We start from the raw sequence: 26,549 nt of genomic DNA on the forward strand, positions 1-26,549 counted from the left end.
GTTGCCCTCTCACGCCCGATCTCTCTCACTCTCGGCCAGTTTACATTCTTGTTTCTCACGACCACCTCCGACTGCTTCGTTATCTTTTGTCACACTCGCTTTCGAAACTCGGCTCTCCAGTTGCCTTTTTTTATGCTTTCAGAGATTCACTCGGGGCCATATAGAGAGAGCTTTATATTAGGGGACGCAAGTGGCTTGCATACCCAAGAATGCTAAGTCTGCTTGATTGTTGATGGCACCCAAGCGACTTTCGTAGGCAAGCAAGTCCTCTTGCGTTCCCTGATTCATAACTCTCTAATACTCGTATATAGTTCCAGTGCTGTTGGAGAAATGTTTAGATAGGCTTAGCTGCGCGGAATGTGGATGCGCATTGCATTGTAGCTCAGCTGCCAATACTCTGCATTGTTAGTGTATCCGAAGAACAGCACCAAGCGGATGGAAAAACGAACCAGAAGAAAGCGTAGAGAGGTCAGGATGTTAGTCAATGCGATAGCTCGTTAGCGTTTCCTGCGTTGGTGTCTGCAGCCCCTTGGGAGGCGTTTAAGAGGAAGCTTTCGCTATATGTGCTCCTATCTAAATACGTGCGAAAAGAGATATCGTTTGATAAATCGCCAACCACCGCATCAAATTTGGTGAGGTTTGTCGTATTTAAAAGGAAAAGGTAAAGTATAGTGACTGTTGGCAGCGGATTTTTGATTTAGACCGTCAGTTCTTTTACAAAAAGCAAATTTTCAGAAAACGAAATTATCAGGCAATGAGAAATGGTATCGCAATTCAGTAGATTCCCTGTAATAATACATTTGAAGCGGACAAAATTGATGTATTATACACCGCGCTCTGCAGTATACCGTTCTTGTGGGAGTTACAAACTTGATATAAAAAGTTGCAGCTTACGTGAATTTGTTACAATGTTTGCAAGGGTGTTGCAAAAGTCACACCCAGAGTATAACTTTTGCAGCACCCTTTCAAACATTGCAACAAATTCACGTAAGCTGCACATTTTTATATCAAGTTTGTTCGCTTTAGATGCTCTAACGAATGCAGTTTACAGAACGGCGATATCTGTTGTTGATGCAGAGAATTAGTAAACTTCGGTTTCCGTTTTTTAAACCTACAATTGTTTCAAATTCTTGTAAAAAGTCTCGGAACTTAAATCAAGATTCCACTTCCAACAGTCACTAAAATTGAACTTTCTCTCTAATATGCAACAAATTTCATTAAAATCGACCCAGAGGTTATCTCAAAAAAGAATTTCAGCGTTTTACATAAATTTGAATAGGCGGCATCAGAGTTGGGCCTAGCTAGAGCTTCCTTTTAAGTGGTTATGTAAACTTATGCAGTGCCACAGAAGACCTTAGGGAACCAGACCACTTGTCATACCGTACACATGCGTCTATGTGTGTTCTCAGTTTTTTTTTATGTGATCTTAAAAGTGATTCTCGTCTAGAAATTTCTGTTCAGTGGATCTGACATGTAACATCAATGCATTTTGGAAGACAGTAAGATCATAAATCGCAAAAGTGGTTCTAGTGTAGAAATTTCTGCTCAATCGATTTGACAGGTAAAGTTAATGCATTTTAGCAGATAGTGGGAGCTGATATCTCAAAAATGGCTCTAGTCTAGAAATTTCGGCTGAATGAATTTCACATGTATATAACGTCAATGCATTTTAGCAGACAGTGGGAGCAGATATCTATCTCAATAGAGGTTTTAGTCTATAAATTTCTGCTCAATGGATTTGGCATGTAACGTCAATGCATTTTAGCAGATAGTGGGAGCAGATATCTCAAGAGTGGTTCTAGTCTAGAAATTTCTGCTCAATAGATTTGACATGTAACAACAATGCATTTTAGCGCATAGTGGGATCAGATATTTCAGTATTGGTCTAGTTTAGATATTTCTGCTGAATGGATTTGACTTCTAACGTCAATGCATTGTAGCAGATAGTGGGAGCAGATATCTTAAAAGTGATTCTAGTCTAGAAATTTATGCTCAATGGCATGTAACGTCAATGCATTTTGGTGGACAGTGGGAGCAGATATATCAAAAGTGGTGCTAGTCTAGAAATGTATGCTCAATATATTTGACAGGTAACAACAATGCATATTAGCGGATAGTGCGAGCAGATATCTCAATAGTGGCCTAGTCTAGAAATTTCTACTCAGTGGATTTGACATGTAATGTCAATCCATTTTAGCAGATAGTGGGAGCAGATATCTCCAGAGTGGTTCTAGTCTAGAAATTTCTGCTCAATAGATTTGACATGTAACAACAATGCGTTTTAGCAGGTAGTGGGAGCTGATATCACAAAAATGGCTCTAGTCTAGAAATTTTTGCTCAGTGTATTTTATATGTAACGTCCATTCATTTTAGCGGATAATAGGAACATATATCTCAATAGTGGTTCTAGTATAGAGATTTCTGCTCAAATGATTTCACATGTATGTATTTTATTCACGTCAATGCATTTTGCATGTATGATTTTACATGTATGCATGATTTCACGTCAATGCATTTTAGCAGATAGTGGGAGCAGATATCTCGAAAGTGGTTCTAGTCTAGAAATTTCTGCTCAATGAATTTGGCATGTAACGTCAATGCATTTTAGCAGGTAGTGGGAGCTGATATCTCAAAAATGGCTCTAGTCTAGAAATTTCGGCTGAATGAATTTCACATCTATATTGTCAATGCATTTTAGCAGACAGTAGGAGCAGATATCTCAATAGAGGTTTTCGTCTATAAATTTCTGCTCAATGGATTTGGCATGTAACGTCAATGCATTTTAGCAGATAGTGGGAGCAGATTTCTCAAGAGTGGTTCTAGTCCAGAAATTTCTGCCCTATAGATTTGGCATGTAACGTCAATGCATTTTAGCAGATAGTGGGAGCAGATATCTCAAGAGTCGTTCTAGTCTAGAAATTTCTGCTCAATAGATTTGACATGTAACAACAATGCATTTTAGCGCATAGTGTGAGCAGATATTTCAATAGTGGTCTAGTTTAGATATTTCTGATGAATGGATTTGACATCTAACGTCAATGCATTGTAGCAGATAGTGGTCGCAGATATTTCAATAGTGGTCTAGTTTAGATATTTCTGCTGAATGGATTTGACATCTAACGTCAATGCATTGTAGCAGATAGTGGGAGCAGATATCTTAAAAGTGATTCTAGTTTAGAAATTTATGGTCAATGGATTTGGCATGTAACGTCAATGCATTTTGGCGGACAGTGGGAGCAGATATCTCAAAAGTGGTTACAGTCTAGAAATGTAGGCTCAATACATTTGACAGGTAAGAACAATGCATATTAGCGGATAGTGCGAGCAGATATCTCAAAAATGGCTCAAGTCTTGAAATTTCTGCTCAATGAATTTCACATGTATGTTGTCAATGCATTTTAGCAGATAATGGGAGCAGATATCTCAAAAATGGCTCAAGTCTTGAAATTTCTGCTTAATGAATTTGGCATGTAACGTCAATGCATTTTAGCAGGTAGTGGGAGCTGATATGTCAAAAATGGCTCTAGTCTAGAAATTTCGGCTGAATTAATTTCACATGTATATAATGCCAATGCATTTTAGCAGACAGTAGGAGCAGATATCTCAATAGAGGCCTGCCGCGGCAAATCCTGATCCGACACATAGCCCCACATGCTTGCCAAGCAAAGCGTGACGTTTCAGTAGCTTCCGCGACTGGCCGATTACATTCGGTTAGAAACTTCCTCGCACTTGTCGTCAAGGGGCTTTTCGGTCTGACATGATAGCGGGACCGCATTTTCCTCGTTCCCGCGGTTTTCGGTTTCGACACTGCCTGGATTTACCGTTGAAGTTCGATGATAAATATCTCGAATTAGGTGCGACTTTCAAGATGTTTAACAAATGAGGGTGCTTTAAAATGTGACTGCCTTTAAATTCACCATTTAAAGATGCCCCCCTGTAAGGCACTAATAAAAAAAATGAATACTTTTTTAAAATTAGTCTTCTGAAGCTTACATCATTAGAGACAAAACATATCCGCCCCACCTAGGAATTCGTCTGCAAAAACACCAAGCTCGCTGCGCTTATAGCATTTTTTTTTAAATCTGTATTGTCAAGAAAAACATACTGTACATATATCGCAAGAAAAATAACCCCTCACTGCATGCTGTATTGTATATGATACGCACAGGACTACTTCTAACATAAAAAAATCCCCCCCCCCCCCCCAAAAAAAACAAAAAAAAAAAAAAACTTCCTCCTTGCTCGGAATTTATGTGCTGTTTAGCTATACATAGCGACTTTAGCACTGGCACTTATGTTTTAGTCATTTTTCCTTTAAAATAAATATGCTGGCAGCTCGTCACACAACGCGCAAAAATTTGTAAATAAACAGGTCATTTCGATGTATCATATCAGGTATGATACAGCATGCAGTTATGGGTTGTTTTGTGGAGGACACTAGTGATACGTTTCCTCGCGAGAGAACAAATATCGCGGCAAAATTTCCTGTTTGTACGAACTACACCTTTTCTTGGAACAATTATTGGTGCAGAATAGGTAAGAAAATGAAAATGCCAGCAGTGACTGCAATGAAGATATATCGTGGAGCCTGCCAGGTTCCAGGAGCTCTCACAAGAAGAGAAATAAGGTTTTCTTTCGGCTTGCGCCAGCCTCTTAAAGACTATACAAAGCAAAAATTAGCGCAACACGAAGTCCGGTCTAGATATTTAAGGTATGAATTAGTCAAGGATGACGGTCATCAAATTTTAATGACACTTGTACTAGCAGGAGCTGTGAGAAATACGCTCCATCTCCTAAAGCAATGTGTCATGTTCTTGCAATGGTTGGGATATTTTTTGCAAGTTTAATGCAATTCGAAAGTCTTTATGCACGGTAAAAAATATGCCCACTGCGTGGTGTATGATACGCGACAATGTTTGCTAATAAATTTGCAACCAAGCGTTTCTTTAGAAATGTGAGATTGGTTTAGGAATATCCGGCCTCAACAAAGGCTTGTCTAACTTTTTTAAAACAAAATTGATATCCACGCGGTAAGGGGATAACATCGAAGAAATTCAGGAAAACAAGCATGGCAGTTTGCAAATCTTTCAAGAAAGAAGAAAAGCAGCTCGTATAGCAAATTCCACTGTTCGATTTGGGACACATTCTCGTCTGCTCCAATGATGTGATTGGACGGTTGTTTGATCGATCAAAGTGTGTATCACTCACTCACTCACTCACTCACTCACTCACTCACTCACTCACTCACTCACTCACTCACTCACTCACTCACTCACTCACTCACTCACTCACTCACTCACTCACTCACTCACTCACTCACTCACTCACGCTCATCATACATAATATGTACATAAACAAGCACGCATCACTTGTTCTTCCTTTGTTCTCCCTTTTCATTTTTTATTCATTTCTGCCCTCTAATTCTCTCTCTCTCTCTCAGTGTAGGTTTATCATTTTCACCCCACATAACGAATGTACATCCCTCAGTGTACGGTAGCGAACTGCGGGCAACGTGGCCTTTCATTTTCTTTCTCTCACTCACTTTTACTGCTTGAAGAACGTCCAAAAGTAAGGTCTTGTCCCTGCAACTAATCAAACGACGTTCTCTTGTTTCAGACTTATCACGAGGAGGAGGCCAGCTGACGAACGAGACGCACAAGTCCCAGGTAAGAAAGGCTCCGGGGTCTACTTGGGAAGTTAAAGCGCGCGATGTGAAGTTTATCTCTGTCTTTTTTTTTTCCGCACTTGCACAAGTGCATTATAATTAAAACATGAAACGGTATAGCGAGATGACGGAACCAGAAGAGATAGCATGGTTTACAGCGAAGCTGTTAGTGCGACTATAGAAACTCTCAGAAATGTTATATATGCCTGTTTTTATGGTTTTCTGAAAAGACTAAATTTCTCACGAAGTTTATATTTTAGTAAATGCGGGAGGTGTTGGGGACAATATGCAGGCAAATTACGAGGTTTACGTGTTAATTAAAGGTTTAATTAAATTTGTCACACCCTCATTTCCAGCCTGTTTAGAGACGTTATATGAAACGCTCAGTGATGCTACTGCGGACTTCTGATTAGGAGCAATTTTTTTTGAGGATCAGAAATTTCATTTTGGAGCACTTTGGAGCAGGCATTTTGGCATTTGGCAGCAGCTGATTTTTCACATCCTGAAGTATTTCGAAAAAGAGAGTTGCAATTTATATTCAAAGACCTGAATAATTCGTACGTTCTTACGAGAAGCTTGGTAAACATTTCCGTCCATTGCAGATCTCGTGGAGAAAAAAATGCTTTTCTGTGCATGCGACACACACACACACACTCAAATTGATATCGTTTCATATATTGCTAGTTTTCCCAGATGTAATTCGGTATATCCAGAAACAGAAATGATGGACACATCGGCGGCATGCAGTTATTATAATCACATGTCATGCTGAGCTTCAAACAAGCTACAGTAGAACCCCGCTGTTACGTTCCCGGGTGCTGCGTTTCCCGGCTGTTACGTCGTTTTCGGCCGGTCGCGGCATACCTCCCAAAGGACGCAATGCATTGGTAACCCCGCTGTTGTGTCACAACTATGGGACCGTTCCCGCATCATACGTTGCGAACTGCCACCCCGCGCCGGCCCGAGCGGCCATTTTGACTTTTCATGTCACTTGGCTTGGTGGCTTGACGATGAAGGATTGGTCGCCCAAAGGGCCGGGGGCGACACCTACGACGTATTTTCGGTTTACGCTAGCAAAAGCATGGCATTGAGATCCGTATTTGCTATCTAAAGATGGTGTCAATGACGCCTTGGGGCCCTAAAATTGGTTATGGCGCATAGATGTTCCGTATAAAGTCCAAGGGCGATAACGCCATCGCCGCGCGCCGTATGCTGTACGTGCAAGTGAAAGCGTGTGAGGGCAGCAGACGACCGCGGCCAAATCTCGCGCGCGCAAAAAAGTGGGCAGGAAGCGGATGGAGATTCTAGAAAGAGGAAGCGCGCCTTCCGTGGCACTCGAGGCACCGGCGAGGGAGCGAGGGGGAGGGAGGCATAGCGGGCGGCGTTGTACTCTGGCATCAACTGCGTACTGCGCGGCGGCGCCGCGGGCCGTATCTTGAAAGCGATCTGCGTTGGGGGCACAGAGTCTAGGCAGTGTAGGCATGGTGTAGGTGCGTCGGCCGGCTCGTAGCTTTGTGCCTACTGTGTGTTCTCGGCGCTCAGTTTGCGCTGAAGCGAGACAGCGGCACGAAGGTCACTTCGCTCGCTGCTTCTGCGGCGCTTCCTCATGCCAGCGTTTGACAGCGCGTGTCCGTGCTCATCGAGTGTGATGTGTTCATGTTTGTCTGTGCGCGCGGACACAATGCTTGTTAATATAGTTTGAATTTGCCTTTATTTCCATAAACGTACAATTTATGGGGGACTTAAGGAAAAAGTTATGGGGGACGAAAAGGAAAAAGCAAATTGGCGGGCCTTAAAGTTAATAAGCGAATGTTTACAGCTTTACACGGATGATAAAACTACTATCCTTACTTTGTAGAGCTGTCTAATTTGCAATCGCATCGGTGCTTCGGCTTTCGGGCGAAACTACGACTTTTTTCACACGTAAGAATTAAAATAATATTGTGTGCAGTTCAACACTACTCTCATTTCTCAATTTTTTCCTGTTTCTCGGCTCTTGCGTTTCCCGGCTCTCACGTTTTTTTTTTTGCTTTTTTTTTACGGTCTCGCGAAAAACATATCAGCGGGGTTCTACTGTACTAGCTGCGTCTACAGAGTAGATAACGTCCGCCGATGAATCGCCTATTTACCTTGAAGCCACGAGCCTCAACAGAAACCGCACTTTGCCGTCGAGCCGCCTTGCAAGGCAGACGCCGCGTCGGGCGTCGGGCGCCATGCGTGGTGCTGTGGCTTAATCGGGACGCATGCACGCGCTAGTGCTGTTTCGTCTCCTGTTCGCAACTAAGGTTGCAACTAAGTCTCGCCCTATCATCATGTTGCACGTTTTAATTCTCCGGTAGTGCAATTGTCAGCGATAGACACCGTCAAATACGAGACTGTTTGGCGCTGTTTGGCGCAGTTAGGCGCAATTTTCGTTGATTGTATCCGGATGGCGCTGTAAATACCATTTGGCGCACTTTTGGCGCAGTTGGCGCAGTAGTGGAATCACTCAGTTACGCTTACAAAGTTTCCCCATTTCCCTGGGCAAACCAAAACGGCAGAGATCTCATAATTCGAGGGAATAGGAGCCGCTCTATGGGGGGCGTGTACCGAAAGGTTGAAGTATGTGATTTAATTCGTGCCTTGGATGAGCTGGGTTCGTCCGCGCGTTTCTGAAAAAAAAATGGTCAAGGACGAGGTCAGCTCGTCGTCGGCACTTTGTGTTTTCTAGCAATGCTATGGACGAACTGGTTTCAACTTGGTGCGTTGTCGTGCTTCTGGTCGATGGCGGCGCAAGCAGCAGCCAGTTTATTCTGGCGGAATAAATTAAACGCGTTGGTAACTGGGGTCCTGGAAAATATATTTAGGCCGTTTTGGTCAGAATTTGAGATAATAGCGTGCCCGGGAATGAGTTATGTGCTTTGAAAATAATTACTGAATACTCGTTTTCTTTCAATTTTCATTGGTTTTCTCGGTCTCCTCGGTGAACTATGCGAGGCACGCTGTTTATATTTTTGTGGAAGTAGGAAGCATGTTGTGAGTGACGGGCGATGAACGAGTAAGTTAATTAAAGCATTTGTAGAAAATTACTTATTCAAGCGTTAAAGGGTGTGATACTGCCGTCATCCGCAATGTTTCCAGAGTTCTAAAAGAACTGGATAAGCAATCGAATTCAAAATCGGTGAAAATGGGGGCCATCATGGAACTGGGGGTATGGGGGCACATCACACAGCTGCTCTACTCCAGGGAAGGGTGACGGGAAAAAAGTGGTGTCATCGAGGCACCCTATTATTTCGTTAACCGCAGCGCAGTTCTTTACGCTGACGGGGTTATAGGGTGCCCCTAGTGGCCCTAGTCTCATTCAGACAGAGAGCAAATGCCGCGTTCCGTAACTAACAGCACTAGACTCTCCATCGTGCGCCTCGGTGTCAGCCGCTTCGGCGTTGCGTAGGCCTACTGTCAATCATGGCTTAAACCAAAGAATGCGAGCGCAAAAAGTATCTTCAAGTATTTCTAAACTAGTACTCAACCGCAGTAATCCTGGGTATTTCGTTGATACCACAGAGCAATGCAGTGTCAGCGGCAATTTATCATCGTGAAAAATACGAGAATGTAGTTCCGCTCGTCCATGTGTGATGAGACGCTGGGAAACGCCCTCCTCGCATGACGTCAAAGAAATGGAATTCGTTACAATCAAACATACTATGCAGAATTTTTAAAGCGAAGCTTTGTACCTCTACCAGCCAAGGGTTCTGTCGTGTCCGTCGTTGTAAGCAAAAAACGATCCCGACGAACCGCTAACAATTTCAAGTATAGCAGTATAGCTTACTTGAATTCAGGCATTCAGCGTACAACTAAGCACTCGTTTTCGCAAGAAAAACCACAAGAACAAGCTTCAAAGTGATGAGCCAACATGATGGATGATAAGGGCTGCGGGCAAACAACGGAAACAGGCTCGGCGCGGTCCGTAAGATTAGATTGCAGCTGTTGCAAAGCTTATGCAGCTGCTTGAAAGAGGGTTGACGTCATTCGAAACCCTTCCAGCCTAGTAACTGCTTCGGTTCATTTTCTAGACTACCCCACTATGGGTAGACCACAGAAAGTAAAGACGGCAGAACGTGCATTCGCGGAACGTGCATTGAATTAACCTTGGCAAAGAATGTAACTACAGTGAAAACTGAAAATTTGAGTGTATATCACACCGATCAAAAGCAGTAGTGAACATTGTTGTGAAGTAAATAATAATAAAGGCCGTGCTTAAAGTTACGTTGTAGTGTGTGAAATATCAAGTGCGCCGCAGTCACCGTGAGGGTGGCGTAAAAAGCTTCGCTTTCCAACCACCTTCACAGGGTGGATTGGCGGGCAATTTTTTTAACACCCGCCCCACCGTGAATGCTTAGTGGATTTGGCGTTGCGCCGCTAAGCAGGAGGTCGCGGGATCAAATCCCGGCCGCGGCGGCCGCATTTCGTACGCCCGTGTATAGCGTGTATTGAACCCTAGGTGGTTGAAATTAACCCGGAGTTCTCCGCTATGGCATGCCTCATAATTATTTCGTGCTTGGGGCACGTACACCCCAGTATTTAATTAATCAAATTTAAAAAAATTGCAGATTCGTCAGAAAGGCGACCGAAGCATCGATTGCGATAGCAAATTAGTATACAGCTGTACGAAGTAAGGGTAGTTGTTTTATCGGCCGTATAAACTTGTAAACATTCGCTTACTAACTAAATTAACAAGCATGGTGTCACGCGCGCACAAACAAACATGAACACATCTCGCTCTACGACCGCAACTGCTGTCGAAACGCTGGAGTGAGGAAGCGCGGCTGCAGCAGCGAGCGAATTGACCTTCGTGCTGCCTCTCGCTTCAACGCTAACTGCGACTAACACACAGCTAGGGTACGGCGGACTCCGTTCCCGTCGCAGATCCCTTTCAAGATAGGGCGCGTGCGGTCGCGCCACCGTCGGAGCGTAACCCCCCCCCCCCGCATCGGTGGCTTGCGCGCGACAGAAGACGACGCGCTTCCTCGATCCCCAATTTCCTCTCTTGCGTGCGCGAGATCGAGCCACCATCGTCGGCGCTCCCTCGCACGCTTTCACTCGCACACACAACATACGGCGCGCGGCGACGGTGTTATCGCTCTTGGAATTTATACAGAACATCACGGCGACGGCGGACATGCGCCTTAAGTGTCCATACAATTTCTATCGCAATAAAAATTTGAGGGCAAAACCAGCAACAACGAAATGCTTGCAGAAGTGAGACCTTGATGTACATGTGGTCATTTGTAAATCTGTAAATAAAGTTTAATCAAGATGTCCATGTGTAGATGCACTGTCAGTACTTGAAAAAATGTGGTTGATCCCTCATAGGAATCGGTATAGAACACGAAAGTGAAACGTGTCTTCACAGAAGTAGTGTAATGTTTATTGCACATTGATATATAATGTCTACTGGTGTTTTGTGGCTAAAGCGCCCTTAGGCGTTGATGCACCCACGCTGACGCCTGGTGGCACGTCTCCTCCATCACGACTACCAACGTCGATGACCATGAGCAACCGTCGTGCATATGGAAGCTGCACTACGCTGCACACGCTAGCACAACGCGAAAGACGAAGCACGTAACTGACACACTAATACAACGCGCAAGACAAAGCACGTAACTCAATCGTCACCGAGTCAAATCAGCGCGTACAGCGCGTCCTAATTGCAGCCTCCGCGATCAACTTCAGAAACATTTTCAGAGCTAATTGCGGAGGCCACGCTCCGCTGTGCTGAGTACGGTGAACGCCACCTAGGTGGCGTTGGTAGTGCTTCTTGATGCCAGCGTCCCTTCGAATGCTGGCATCGAGGCGTCGTAGTGCTGAGACCACCGAAGCGTTCACTGTCGGTGCGCGTTAGTGTCATAATGCAGTACTTGTCTTTTCTGCTCGTAGGCGGCGGCACCGCCCCGAGCAAGAGCGCGGGTACACGGAGGAGTGTTAGATATATAAGGCGCGTCTGTGTAGCTCTCTGCAAATGCGTTTGTGGCGCAATGGGTTAAGCGCTCGGCGATCTATCGTCGCGGACCGAGAGGTCGTGGGTTCGATTTCCAAATTTTGCATGTTTGTGGAACTTTTTCTTCTGGTTTCTTTCTTTGTATTATGTTCTATGACGTATTTCCGTGACGGAAATATCGTCAGTGAAGTCTTGGTGGACCCCGGCATAAAACACTTTCGTGTTAAAAAGAAAATAGTCGTGGTCGGGCGGAGGGAGGGGTGACCGACCGACGCTCTCCCCCCCCCTCCCGGTCAGAAAGTTTTCCGGGTTTCGTTTTGGCCGAACTTGGCAGGTATGAACATGGCCGGTATATACAACTCTATTTCTTCCTCTTCCTGCCAAATAGAATATCGGCTACTCCCTTTTGCTCTCTAATTCACACCGCTGCCTTCCTGTCCCTTTACGGCAAGCATCATTCATTCCCTTGTTGTTCAACTCATTAACTACAATGCAGAAATGAAGATCGGATCCTTTATTCTATTCTCGCGGATGCGCGACAATGGAGGCTTTATATGTATATACCTTATGCATGGTTATGACCGAAACGGGGAACAATCATACGACTGGCAGGTTCACTTAGAGCTGCAAAATATTTCTGGATTTGCTTTTTTTTTTTTTGCGCCGTGTTGGGAAACTTGGTTATGCCGTTGCAAGTACTGGCGCTTAATTATCAGTGTCACTGTCTCGCGAAGCACGCGGGCCAATTGTGAAATAAACCAAAGGAGCGCCGTGGAGTGCTCTCCAGCTGTGGGAAGCGACTTATCACTTTCCGACAGTCCGTCAGAAATTTGACGAGCGCCGCAATGTCACGCGCACCTGCGTTTGTACACGTACAAAATACTACAGATAGCGAAGCTCATGCACGTCCTCGCTCCTGTTTTTGCGAAATACTGGCTTTCCGATCCACGCGTCAATCCGAAGTCCACTTATTCTCCCGCTGTTTGAAACACCGCAGCACCAGCCGCAGTCTGTTATTAGTGAGTTTTAGGTTAGGGGACACAAGCCGCACCCAACCGTCGGGGAACGCAAATCGCCGGGAGCACGAATTAAAGAAACCAAAGTGAGCCCAAAAGAGCGCGAAGGGACCATAATAGGGTTTGCGTCCTCTAATCTAAAACTCTCTATTGAACACGAGGTCGCGGGTTCGTCTGCGTTTTCGCGCACTCGATCGTCGCCTGCATCGATGCGCGAATTTTCCGCCCGCGCGTGCTACTCGCCAGTTTTTGTGCACTTCTGAGTGTCTCATGACGTGTACTATGACGTTTCAGTAGCCATTCATGACCACACAAGAGTGAGTAAAACTGTATGCGAAGTCATTCGGCGGCGTCAAGCTAAAGCATGCTGAAGTATGTGGAACAAGAACTGTCATTGTGAAGACGCGTTAATGCGTGCACCGGTGGTGAACACTGAATCGGGATTCGTTAGGTGTATGCGCGGTATTTTAGAACGATATCATGTTCGGGATTGATCGCAACGTTCTTTGTGTAGCAGTAACAAAACAAGACGTTCAATGTTTGTGTGCGTGTCCAAGTTCACGCCTCATGGGGTGGCGCCCTTTGGAATTGAAATGCGGGTCTTATGCTTTTGCTGGTTAAAGAAGCCACACGTGATTTTGTAGTCGGAAACGTGTTATAGACGTCGGCTTTTGGGCACCACCTATTTACGTCAATCTTACAGCACTCTTATTTTTTTCTACACTTCTTTTTTAATAGGTGGTGTCCAAATCAACGTGCCATACCGTATGAAGTTAAAATGCAAATCTTAGAGGCTATGCTTTTTCTCGGTAAATACAGCAGTAACGATATTAAGCACCAGAAACACGTCAGTTTTTGAACACTATCTAAAAGACATCTGACATGTTTCTGGCTTACGCAATAAGTTGTGTCCAAAATCACGACTTCTATGACTTGTTTTCGGCTCTTGGAATCGCTTCCGGCGATTTCAAACAGCGAAAGCATAGCCTTTAAGACTAGCATTTTAATGTGGATTTGGACATCACCTATTTCTTTCGCCGCATGCAACCAGCAAAAGCATAGCCTGTAAGATGCGCATTTTTTTAGTATAGAGGAGGCTATCAGAGTAATCAGGGGTTTTCAAATCCACGTCCCAAATGTAGAGTGTACTCACTAGTGGTGATCAGTGAGTGTACTCTACTAAAGCCCCTATATTTATAAAAGTAGCGCCATTCTTAGATCTTGCCGCCACCGCGCTCACCCCGGCGCTTCCTCCTCGCCCTCTCTTAGCCGCCTCCTGTCGCCCCAGCTCCTCCGCTCCCCCATTGGCCAATCCGTGTCACGTGGAAGTTCGCGTCGCGCTTTGTATATTTTTTTTCTTTCCAGCGCGCTCCGACTGCCATTCTCGGCCTGTGCGACGAAAGTGCTGTACGCACAAACGGATCAAACGTGTTAGGGACAAGAACTTCGTTGTGATGGCATGCTGCTGCGCCTTAAGTTGCCGCAACCGACAAGGCGAGGGCAAAAGGCTTTTTTGTTTACCATCCGGCGTGCGCAAACGCTTGTTGCACACTTGATATTTGCGCCGTCTCGCATCGTCGCGTTGCTACTTCCAAAACGGCATTATTAAGACCAGTTACTGACTAACGAAGCAAAATCGCGCCTCAAAAACGTCTCCGCAGGGCGCGATCGAAGTTTTCCTCGGATTTCCTCTGGTAGCGCGTTAGCTGTCGTCTGCCACGGCAGGCCCGACGCAGGCGGCGCCACTGTCGATATCGCGCCTCGATCGCGCTGGTCGCGCCGAGCGCGATAGTGGAACGGAGGAGGAGGGAAGTGGATGGCGCTACTTTTATAAATATAGGGGCTTTATACTCTACCACAGGGTAGCGCGCTCTGGATTTAAAATGCAGGTTTTAAAGACTGCGTTCTTGCTGTTCAAATGTGGCGATTGCAGTTTTAAAAGCCGAAAATACATCATTAACGTCAAGTTCTGAACACCACCTATTTTTAAATTTTTTCCAAAGGCTGGTAGCGCCATCTAGCAAGTTTTTTTGACAGCGTTGTCAGGTGTTGTTCCTAGGATGCATCGGAAACGGGATAGGTTCCGTGTACACTCTAGTTCCGTGTCTTATGCAATTTACCTGCGCGGTTTTTGGTAAATATGGTAATTTAATTCTAGTAAAGCTTGTTACATTCGCTGCGACAAAAGGACGAAAGACTGCTACCAGTGCTCTAAGTCACGCCAAAGCTTGCGTCGCCGTTTGTCATCCCCTGCCGCGCCAGGTGTGAAATTATGTTGCCCGAAGGGAACGACGAGGTGCAACAATCGTGATGGGAGTCGTGACAGCCGCCCGGGCGATCACCGTCCTGCTCTCGGTCGTGTTTCTCCCAGGAGCTTGGAGCTTTCGCGACATCACGGTTGATGTATTCGGCAGCGCCCAACCGAGCGTTCTCGGCGCCTTCGGCGACTTCAACTCGGACAAGCTCACCGATCTCTTCCTCGCGTCGAGCGATTCTCACAAGCTGGAGATATGGGTCGCCACGGGCGTGAAGCCGTCGTTCGAGAAGTCCGAGGTGCAGTGCACCGTTCCTGGCGTCATCACAAGCATCATGCCGGGCGACTTTGACGGTGACTCCATCATGGACGTGCTCGTAACGTCCAAGGACAGCGGCGACAAGTCCGACGTCGTCGACGTTCGAATCTTCTGGGGTCGCTTGCGAATGGGCGTGGACTGCGCGAACAGCACGCACGTAGCGGGCCTAGGTTGGCAGCCGCTGCTGTTGGACTACAACGGGGACCGGGTCGTCGACCTGCTGTCCGCCCGCGCGGAAGACCCCAACACGAGGACCGTGTGGACGTTCGGTCCGAGCAGGACTCCGACGCCCGTGGCGCTCGGTGTGGGTGCGAGCGCGCTCGCGAAGCCGCACTCGAATTCATTCGTGGACTTGAACGACGACATGACCGCCGATCTCATGCTGACCGCCCATTCCTCCATGGAGGTCTGGTACTGGGTCGGCAACGGTTCGTTTAGCGGTCCGCACAGGCGCGACTACCCGCCTGACGCCGCGGTGAAAGGTCAGTCCCTCTTCGTCGACGTCGACGCGGACGGTGACATGGAACACGTCATGCCCGTCTGCCTCGGAAGCCCCGACTGCAAGCACTCGGCGATCATGGTGCTCAACGGTAGCCACTGGGTCACTTGGTTCGAGTCGTTTCAAGACGGCGCCAACTACACTTGGAAATTCCACGTTGATGAGGGCCAACCGCCCGATGTCGCGATGCCGGTCGCCTTGCGTACGGGGGACGTTGACATGGACGGTTATCCCGACTTCTTAGCGATATTGGAAGGCAAGCCGCAGGGCCAGAAGAAGGTAGTCACTCGGGCCACACTCCTGCTCAACGTCCGCTGCTCGAGCTGCCCGTTTGGGCGTAACTTGGTCCCTTACTGGAATTACGGGGCCCTCGCGAACTTTGACTCCGCCAAGCTGGCCGCGTTCTTCGACATCGACGAAGACGGGCACATGGACATCCTGCTGACGAACGGTACCCGGCAGAATGGATTTCACACGTTCGCACTTCGCAACCAGTTTAGCGACGATGCGTGCTTCATCAAGGTTTTGGCTCTGAGTGGCCTCTGCTACACCGACTGTCCGCAGGGTCACCTGGCCTACGGCACGAATCAACCGGGACCTCTGGTGCGGTACCGGATCATAACGTCCAGTGGCTACCCGCAGGTGTGTACCTTTTACTTTGGCCAGAATGCCAATTTGTACGACATGATGTATCTTCGGCAAAGGAAGTGTGCTTACTTTGTTTGAAGTGTAAATGTGTAGCAAGCATTTGTTCTGTGAATTGCTGCCTCTATTGGCCGAATGGGAAATGCATGGCAAGTTCTCAGGAATTTCTCATGTAGTATTAACAATAGATACAACATGAATCAGAAATGTAGTGAAGCAGGTCAGCACTGTTCGTAGGAGGAGAGTGCGCTGTTCCCCGTAGAAGGAAAAGAATTCAACAGCTCAAGGCTTGTGCTGTCGCCGAGATAGTTAACTTGCTCAACTGTGTTTTTTTATAAAGAAGCGTAATCAACCAAACACCCACTTACAGTAACTATGCTTGACATTTATGCTTCAATTGCCATTTGCATACAGTAAGATTTTTCATGTTGAACAGCTACATGGAGAAAAAAGTGGCACAAAATTGTAAAACAAAAATATTCTAGTGAGAACAGACATGAGGGCCAGCTGTGAATTGTGATCATTCTTATTGTCACTTCTTATCTCTTCGCACTGTTTTGTACCACTGAGTTCGTGTGCTGGCACGTGCATGTAAGTGCCGGAATATTTATCGACATCTCTAGTGTTCTAGCATAGTTGTGTTCTGGTTTTTAGTTAACATTAACTCATTTACCTGTCTGCCTTTCTTTTTCCTTCTTACATGCTGCAGGAAAGCTGCAGCAGCCAGCTCTACCAGTCGGCACACTACGCACTGCAGCTGCCTTATTCAGTTTTTGGGCTTGGCCAGTCGCCAAACTTTGTGGACGTGCTGACTGTCGCCTTAGCTAACAACGAGAGCTCCGAGCACCCCAGTGTGCACCACCAGTGGACCCAAATCATCCCAAACTCGCAGATGGTGGTCATCCCATACCCGGCAAATGACCCATCACGCTGGGTCAACAAGCTTTTCGTCACTCCTGGACGACAGGTACAATTTCCTGGAATGAGTGCACATTTCTTCCGGCTTTCCCTGCCATCTCCTGAATTTGAACTGGCATGTCCAAAGTGTGGAGAAATGTTGATAAGGATGTGACATTACCATTGCTACAAAGAACTTGCATTGCAGAAGCTCTTCAGGCAAATTACAGTGCAGTTAAAATGTACATTTCACTGCAGCTGAATGGTGGTGCCCTCTGTCACCACAACAATAAAACACCCCTTTCACAATAGGGATGGCAGATGGCGCCATCATTCGACTGCAGTGAAATCTACATTTCTTTAGTGGCGTAGCTGCAGATGTGGCATTAAAGTGGACCCCTGCGAAATGCTATATCTGTGCGAAATATGAGCATTAACAAGCGAGTCAAGGAGTCATTTATACCTGGCACTCGTATTTAAGTAACACTTGGTATAAACTTGAGGGAAGTTGGGTACTTTGGGTACTATGTATGCTCAGTGTTGCAGATCCTACTTTTGAGTATGCTTTGATTTTCCAACAAAAATTACTGTGGAGAAATGTGGCGTTAATGTCTATGGGGAGCTACAATTATGGTGGTTCATTAAACACGGGAATGATGGTTAGTAAACGGATATGCCTAAACTACATTCTTCTAGCTTCAAACGACCTTGCACCTTTGAAAGTTTTTATTTTCAACAAAATATTGTGTTTTGAATGCAACAGTTCACAGTGACTATTCATGTGTGCAGAGACGTGTTACCTTCAAGTGTTACTTCAAACGAAACGCAATTTCATAGAGATTTAGAAGAATTAAGCTTAATAAATAATGCGTTAAGGGTGTTTGAAACCACAAGCATGAAGATAAGAAAAAATCCATATGCTACCGAACTTTCCCATAGTAGCTGAACATTCGAAGAAATGGAGTTTTAGCACATCAATGAGATCAATCGTGACCCAATCAGAGGAGATTGCACTCACAATGGGATGCGTTGGCGAAGACAGTTGCAGAAGATATAGACGATTATGCAGGGCATAAGCTTGAGCTTTGAAAGCGTTTTCAAAGAGTAATGACACTAAAATTTTGTGTCCCACTTTATTTTGCCATTATCGGCAGCTCCGTAATTGTGATACAAAGCCCAGATTTCTCCGGAGTGCCACAAATAATTAATTACACCACCATTTAAGCAAACCATTCAATACGCGTGTGAAGTGCAGCGCTGCTTCAGATGCGAATGAGACTATTCACACCATCGAAAGCAGAAGGAGCAGTTACGTGACATCACAAACAAATTGATAGCGCTGCAGTCAGCCTGGTGTGGTGATTAAAGGCCATACAGTGACCGTGCCACTGAAAGCTGCCAAAAATGCCCTTCCAATGCACTTCTCTAGAGGGGATCTCGCTCTCTCCTTTTGTCCTGTCGAGTAGACTTTGCTGTAAGCAGTGTTTGTGTGTACGCACGTCAGTGGCGTCTCGTACCGCGAGATTGTCGCATCCGGCTTTGGCGACATGAATAGCCTCCCTTTTCACGTCCAAAGCAGTGCTGCGCTTCATATGCATGTTGAGCTGGTGTGCATTAAAAGGTAACCTAATTATTTCTTGCACTCTCGAGGAATTGAGGCTCCATAGCGTAATTACCGGGTCAACAGCTATCCAATAAAGAAATAGAAGCTAGACAATTATTTTCTGTCATTGTAGAAAATTGCCGTCAAAGCCCCATTGCTGCGTTTCAATTTGAGCCGCCTGCACCAAAATAAACGATTCGACGCAATTTCCACTTGACCTTTTTCTCTACTGCTCTCTCCGAATCGGCCAGAGCTGAGGTCACATGAGAGGTACACAGAAGTGGCACTACTTCGTCTTTTTCTCGCTTGCAAAAGCTTTGTTCTAGCTATGAATGATGAATTTGTTATTACGAAGCCTTGTCTTTCAATCTAGCTTGACCTAGCAATATTTTCCTTTACTGTCCCTCCAAATTTGCCCTCACGAGCATTGAATTGTTCGAGTAGTAACATGTGTGGGTCCTGTATATTTCAGGTGCTGCTGACATTCATTGCTCTGGCTGGAACATGCGTCTTTATTGTGCTGATCATCGGAGCCCTGCACTGGCTGGAGAAACGAGAGGATCGTCGTATGAAGCTCCAAGAGGCACATCAATTCCACTTTGATGCCATGTAGTGCGATATTTAACATGTTGTCATGCCGAGTGTTCTCACTGTAAGCAAACCTGTGGTGTTCAGCAATAAGACTGCCTTACCTGGTCGCCATTCCGTGCAGCAGTGAAGAAGCGTTTGTGATGTAGCTTTGAAGACTGTTCGGTGAATGTTACAAGGCCCTACAGGGCGGGGCCGTAAACCTTGGAAGTCCCATGCTTTGCTGGGATTAAAGGTGTGTGCCTTCCAATAGGAAGCCCCATTCTTCAAGCTTCATGAAGCGGTTGAACTTTAGTGGAGGGATATTGTGGACTCTGCCCTTCCGGGGCTAATTATGAAATCTATTCATGTGGTAAACGTCAGGTGCTCCAACAATTGACAGGCCTTGGTTATAGCTACTATTAGCGTACTTTCTTGCATCACCACGAGTGTAGGACTATCACGTTGAGCTTTCTGGTGCAGCTGCATTTAATGAATTTGACCGTGCTTGACTGGCAGTTGGTCTACATAAATTTTCACGCAATTGAAATCTTGCTACGATTTTCCTTCCCATTACACTTTTTACCCAGAGTTAATTGCTTTATGCAATGTGGGTTTCGAGATGTCCAGCATTTCTTGTCACTTTGTGAAGTTGAAATGATGCGCCAAGTGAAGAATATGTATGCGGCTGAGTGAGAATTATGTTAAGCAGCCTGGTGTAAAACCAAAGTGTATTGTTTTTCTCATTTCTTTGCTCTGGCATTCTCTTTAAACAAGTCTTTGCATTGCTGATGCTTCATCTTCAAGTGATTATTCTTTTTAGGAATCTCTACATATGTGAAGTCCAGAAGAGGCCCATCATCCCACTGCTCTTATGCTCAGCATATTTGCTTTTTCGCCTCTTAAGTGTGTTTTGTTTGGAAGAACATGATTTGGTGCAGAGCAAACCCTCTGAATCATGTATATCTGCAGGTAACATGAATGTGGTGGGAACCTATTTCAATACGATTGTCAAAAGCAGGTGATTATGTGCCTTCGTAGGCAGTGCTTAAATGCAATGAAAGTTTGAGGCTTACTTTCATATTTATTGCATTAAAAACTTGTGTTACTTCGTTCCTAGTCAAACTTTTCACGGAAGCTTACTGTTGGATAAATGTATTGAAACAGCTAATGGTGATCTATTTTTCTTGCCTTGTTGGTTATAAAAGCATGTTGTTTGCCCCCCAAGAGTGTTTATTGCGTAGAGACTTTTATTTTATTGAACAGAACACCAACGTATATAAACAAATAGTCAATTATTTCATCACTTCAGAGATAACAGTAAGCCTGGCTGGGTTTTCTGGAAGGTTCTCAAACGAAATGCATACACAGGCTCAGTGCTGCTGCATTTATCCAGGTCTGTAACCAAAACATCTCGTATTTAGCACAGAACTGTTTGTGAAGACTTCATATGGTACACGACAGTCTATGGTTTATTTACACATCACACAATGCACCTACTCTCGTCGCACGTTCCAGCAGTCATCTACTACAAGCTTGCGCCTATGAGCAGATGCACCAATAGTCGTAACTTTCACGTAGGCCTAAAAAGTGCAACTTCTTGTCATTATAGCTCACCACCATCACTGTTCAGCTACAATGATGCGCCACTTCCTTGACAAATGCACTTTACGGGCTACCACCTTGTCACCACGTAATGGTCAGCCAGCCCAGAGCTCTTTGATTGGTCTGAACAGCTCAACTTTTAGCATCATCTTGTATGGTGTGTTATTGACAGCAAAATCCACTTGTAAATAGCTGCTGGCTTCTTACCACAGCAGACATACAAGAAAATGCTGTAAATCTTGCCCGTTTCTGAGATCCCCGTTTCACACAATGACGTAACACGGGACAGCACCTTCACGAGCTGCTCTCTGCCTTCAAAACCATCCTGTGAAACTTTGGCAGCGTGCGCACTTCGATACTGCTCCGCCCTACACGCCTTATCAGTCTTGATGCTGGTGTTGGGCTTCCCGCCAGGCGTTCTGGACGCTGGCCACCATTCTCTTGCAGAGGCTGGACCGCAGAAAGGCGCCTACGGCACAGACGATGGTGAACAGCCACGCCGAAATGAGCACCCAGTCGGTGTATTCCAACGGCTTATCGGCCAGCGGACCGCTGTAGTCTGGGTCTAGCGGCCGACTGGCTTGCATTCCCGTGTGCCTAGTAACGAACGCCATCAAACCTTGCATAGTCACGAACGTGTCGTTGAACTTGGCCACGGCGCGGCCGTTGTGGAAGAGGAGTATGCTGGGGACGGCGACGAGGCCGTAGCGCATGTTTATGTGGCTCGACTTGACCACGTCCACGGCGTAGAACTCGAGATCGGGAAAGCCGGCGGGCAAAGCGTTGACGTAGGGCGCAGCGCTGGCGCAGAAATTGCAGTAGGGAGAGTAGAACGTGACGACAATGCAACGGCCGCTGGTCGAGTTGGTCTTGTTTGGCGCGGGCGAGAGCTCCTGTAGAAGAGCCGTGCCGTTGATCAGCTGCAACGCGTTGAATTCGTCACTTTCGTTCCTCGACACGTTACTGGGGAGGCAACGGATCGGATTCGTCGTCGCCGACGACGCGTTGCGGGCGCCAGCCGTTTCCGTGGAGTTGTTGGTGTCGTCGGCAGCTGTGCTGTTAGTTTCCGCGTCTTGTTCCGCAGCGTCGACATGCAGTACATTCTGGACACCTGGATCTTCTGGTTCAGTGACGACCGCGTCTTCGGTGTTTTCACGAGATGTTACGACAATTTCCTCAACCTGCTCGCCGAGGCAGGAAAATAACGAAACGGCGAACACGCAGCACCAAAACGAGACAGGAGCCATGTTGCTGATGTCAGTGTCGGTTGCACTGTTGCCGTGGTATCGTGACCACAGATCGTGACTAATAATAATCGTAACATAACAGAAGCATAAACTACGCGCATGGGTGCATGTACTGACAATGTTAATTTTCTGGATAATTGCTTGTTATCGTTACAAGATACGGACATCCCCTAGGTCCACTTGAAATATTGCAGCACGCTTTGACTTTTTAACGCGTTAATTGTTTATCGTATCCATGGAAACAAAGTTTCATGCCTCTGCTACACTGTATGTACCTCTGCTTCATCCGACACCGCGCACGAGGTCGCGGGCGTGGTGGATGCTGGTTCGACTCCCGCCCGGCATGGTCAAGACACAAATTGTCAAAAAAAAAAAAAAAAAAGCGCGCTTTCCACATACTCTCTTTAAAAAGTTTGCACCCTTTGGCCTATCTTGTCCCACAACGATAATCTATCTCACACGCATTTCCTTTATTTGGCGCTGTGTGCCAGGTACTTCCAGGTCACGAATGGCGTGTGTAGCATATGCGCGTTATCAGCGCGCATTCTCTACACGATAGTAGCCAGCGCAGTGTTTTCAAGAAAGAAAACGCAAGCAAGGCAGATGAGTTACTGTTGTGGGACAAGATAAGCGCCAGGGGTGCGAACTTGCTTGAGAGTGATAGCTTTGCAGCGTGTAAAGCGGTGCAAGCCAACTTATCTAACTGGCGGTTAATTTCATTACGAATCACGATCGGTCATATTAACCTGATTGATAAGCACGTATAATCGCAAAATAAATTCGTGTCGTGGCGCTTGATAACACTTTGGAGTTAGGCTATCTGGAGCGAGTTCACTTTGATTACGTCTTCAAAAGAAGCGCCAGGACCAATTTCTTTCAATAACGGAAAACCACAGGGAAAACTTCAATATTCAGAGCCGTTCAGAGACGCTGCTTCGGTAGCCACTGGGCCTAATATTTCAAGAATCACCTTTCGCCGGACCGATGCCGCTAACCTAGTGACTGATGGGTGTTCTGTGGTGACTGTACTAGTGTCGCAAGACAAAAAAAAAAAAAAAAAGTGTGGCGCAGCGCACGTGGAAAGCGCGCGCGCGCGCGTAGCGCTCTGACCTTGAGTTGCGAGACCCATGAAACACCGATGTCGAAACAGTGTCGCTGTTTCTAAGCAAGTGAACTGCGCGGTTTCTTTCCCTTCTGCTATGCGTTTAGTGAATAATAAAAAAAAAATGAGGAAGAGAAACTTGGTTTAACTCGCCCAAGATATCATGGTCGTCCAATCTACATGATAAGCCACTGATATATCGTTGGGCTTTCGAAATGCCCTTTATATACCGCGCTATGATCGCCCCCCCTTCACTATTTGCGTTGTGGCTGCTGCAGTTGGCAGCGTTTCCCAGATGGCTCTATCGAGAGTTGGCAACACTAACAATAACATGGCGGTCAGCTGTTGGAAGTCGAAGAGCAGTGGGTGATTAGAGTAGCGAGAAACGCGTCCGCGTATCCGCCTAGAAATTGCCGATAAACTTATCCCACTGCGCTAGATGTTGTCCGAAGGACGTGACCGTCCGATACGTCGGGATTCGCATGCTACCGGAGCGTCTGCGACTGACAGTCTACGACGAAGCTTGTGCCTGGTGCGAGCATGATACTACGGATACCGTGCTTTGTCGATACGGCGCTTCGGGTGATCTCCTCCCAATTGGCTCTGGCGAAAAGGTTTTTCGCACTCTACTCACCCGGCTCCAACAGAGCGGACATCTACCCGCGACATTTTTCTTAGGTAACGTCGCACTCTGTTTTACCGTGAGCAGTCGCGCCTTTGCTTCTTTTCCGTGCAGCTTTGTAGGGCAAACCTCTAACCCCGTTGCGTTTTCTTCAGAAATGTTAAAAAGCTACTCTGATTTGGAACCGTCGTAAGTGTGTAGAGAGTCTGTTGCCAAACGAGTACTCGCGTGCTTTCGAGCGTGATAAGTTTTCCAAGACGTGCGTGCTAGAGGAAGCGCTGAAGGCTGTTCGGTAACATCTGCCCCCTTCGTCCACGGCGTTTGCAGGTCACTGTGCAGTCTATCGACGAGAGCCGCAAGATGTTGTACGTGTTCCTCGTCGATACAGGCAAGATGGTGACCTTTGATATGAACCACGCCGTCGAAAGGTGAGTGCGCTAATGTGCATGAGTCAAGGGAATTTGGTTTGCGCGTAACCATAGCAACACAGTGAAATCCTTTGTTCCACACCTGACGGCGAACGCGAACTTGTTATCGCGTACTGCGTTTGTTTGTGCATGCCCAAGACATGCTTCGCTTGCTGTTGTTCTTGGGAGGCGCCCGTCAATTTTGTTCTCGGTCCGCGCTGTCAGTTGCCTTTTCCTTAATAAACGCTTTCTTCGGACCTCGGTGCCTCTCGACAGCGTCGATTGAATGAGCGCGCTGCGTTTCGAAACGTGTCACGAGCAAATGCATGTTAAAACGCATTGTTTCTCTGACTGGTCATTATTGCAGTCAAGAAGCCGTAATTTAACCTTGAGTGCGAGCGTAATCGTGTTTCTTGCACAAAACATGCTGTTCTTATTTCTTGTTCCAAACATGATTTTTTTTCATGAATCGTCCATGTTGATGGTTTAGCTTTAAACCCGTAGATCTGGACACACTACAAGCCTGTCGTATCCAGTAGATCAGTCTGCAGTACATCGCTCAATTAATGCTTGTGGCTGGTAAAGGCTCGGCGAATGTTGCAGACTTGCTGTGCTGTTCTGCTTTCACAACATCGAATTGACCTGTTTTGCAGTGTGGAACATCTCAAAGCAGTGATTTCTCAACGGTTCAATGTGCCGATCGAAAAACAAGTGCTGCTCATCAGCGGAGGCGAAAGCCTGCAGCCGGCAGCTTCTGTGGGCAGCTATAGTGCAGGCACCGACACCAACCCAATCTTCTTCTTCAACAAGGTTTCCATTGAATCGGACTCTCTTGTCAGGTCCAGTGAACTGGTCTCGTCAGGTAAGCATTTTTCACTCTTTGGAACGAGATAAGTAGGGCAGAACAGACATTAGATGAGTACCTCTTCGCCGGGTGCACTCTGTTAATTTCATTTCTCATTCACGACTTGGTTGTAGGCCTGTTTAAAGGCCTGTTTCTAACAGGTGGCTGGGCAACAAGTTCCATATTTTGTTAAGAACTTCCTTTTTCGTCGCAATATTGTGTGTTAAGGGCAGCCATTCTGTCAAGCAGTTAGTTAAAGGAACATTTTGCTTCAAGCTACAATTTTATTTCTTCAAATCGGATGCACCTAAACAGCATCATACAGGGCCTTTACGTGAACCCAACAGAGGTGGGTCAAGCTGGCTTGTCGGGTCTTAATTGGCCTGTAGCGTTCGTGTGAATGCTAGCCGATCTGGCTGAATGAGCGTTGAGTCGAGCTGAGCTAGCCTGGCTGTATCGGGTAGGTTACCTAGCCTGACCCGTTTTCGGCGCGCATTTGAACGCAAACTGGTTGGGCCAGCCAGCACTGAGACTTGCGCTGGCAGTGGCATTGGTGTCGGGGCAAGGCAAAGAGAAGCACTGTGTAGTGCAACCTTGCAACGGTAAGAGGCATAAAGTAGGGCTATTTGCAGACGGCTGCGAGAACCAGAATCCATCTTCGATTGCATTGGTGTCTGAGCTTGATGCTGCGTGCTGCCGTTGTCCCGACTTGTCGAAAGCAAGTTTATGTAAACACGGTCATGGTCAATTTGGGTTCACGTAAATACAGTGTGTCTGTAAAGCCATGGTGCACTTTTGACTGGTCAGAGGAAACCAACACAACAAGATAGAAATGTGAAATCTTCACCAGATAAAAGGAAAACTCCAAGTTTCCGTAGTATGATGTGTAAGGGCGTGAGCAGACGAGTGATGACGCAGAACCACGAACTGGTGCAGGAGCGGATTAGCCCATGCCAGTCCAGATGTGGGACGGTACAGAGGAAAGTTCAGTGTGTTCTGTGGCTTGCTAAATTCGAATCCGTGACCAAAGGGCAACGTGAATATCGTCGCTTGTACAACGAAGTGCCACCACATAGGAATAACATCATTCGGTGGGATAATCGCTTGAAGGATACCGGCAGTTTATTGGACAAACCCCGTTCTGGTAGGCCATCAGTAAGTGATGAGTCTGTAGAGGCTATACGGGAGAGCTACCTAAGGAGCCTTAAAGATCTGTGCGTGCGTGTGCTCGACAATTACACCTAAGCAAGACTACAGTTCATAAGGTGTTAAAGAAACGT

General features: G+C 46.3%; 3 protein-coding genes across 13 annotated transcripts in view; 2 read left to right on the forward strand and 1 right to left on the reverse strand.

Moving 5' to 3' along the window:
- Positions 1-14,761: 14,761 nt before the first annotated feature.
- Positions 14,762-20,669, forward strand: LOC119465918 (T-cell immunomodulatory protein). The gene is made up of 3 exons (XM_037726394.2): positions 14,762-16,372; positions 17,085-17,342; positions 19,348-20,669. The coding sequence occupies exons 1-3, from the start codon at positions 14,969-14,971 to the stop codon at positions 19,486-19,488; spliced, it is 1,803 nt and encodes a 600-aa protein (XP_037582322.1). The 5' UTR covers positions 14,762-14,968; the 3' UTR covers positions 19,489-20,669.
- Positions 20,670-20,674: 5 nt separating this feature from the next.
- Positions 20,675-22,498, reverse strand: LOC119465920 (thioredoxin domain-containing protein 15). Its single transcript, XM_037726395.2, has one exon. It carries the CDS (start codon positions 22,292-22,294, stop codon positions 21,428-21,430), a length of 867 nt encoding a protein of 288 aa, XP_037582323.1. The 5' UTR covers positions 22,295-22,498; the 3' UTR covers positions 20,675-21,427.
- A 1,142-nt stretch (positions 22,499-23,640) lies between these two features.
- Positions 23,641-26,549, forward strand: part of LOC119465917 (RB1-inducible coiled-coil protein 1-like) — a 96,764-nt gene continuing 93,855 nt past the window's right edge. For 9 of the 11 annotated variants that reach the window (XR_007463801.1, XR_007463800.1, XR_007463798.1 and 6 more), the window contains exons 1-3: positions 23,641-24,074; positions 24,346-24,446; positions 25,079-25,287. Coding sequence is in view for 4 of the 11 variants with exons in the window: in XM_049656985.1 (XP_049512942.1) it covers positions 24,379-24,446; positions 25,079-25,287 (277 nt within the window). In the remaining 7 variants the exon portion in view is untranslated. The remainder of the gene's footprint in view (positions 24,075-24,345; positions 24,447-25,078; positions 25,288-26,549) is intronic. The other 2 variants (XM_049656987.1, XM_037726393.2) reach the window with 1 other exon arrangement.

This window comes from Dermacentor silvarum, chromosome 10, assembly GCF_013339745.2.
Source record: "Dermacentor silvarum isolate Dsil-2018 chromosome 10, BIME_Dsil_1.4, whole genome shotgun sequence".
Taxonomy (NCBI): domain Eukaryota; kingdom Metazoa; phylum Arthropoda; class Arachnida; order Ixodida; family Ixodidae; genus Dermacentor; species Dermacentor silvarum.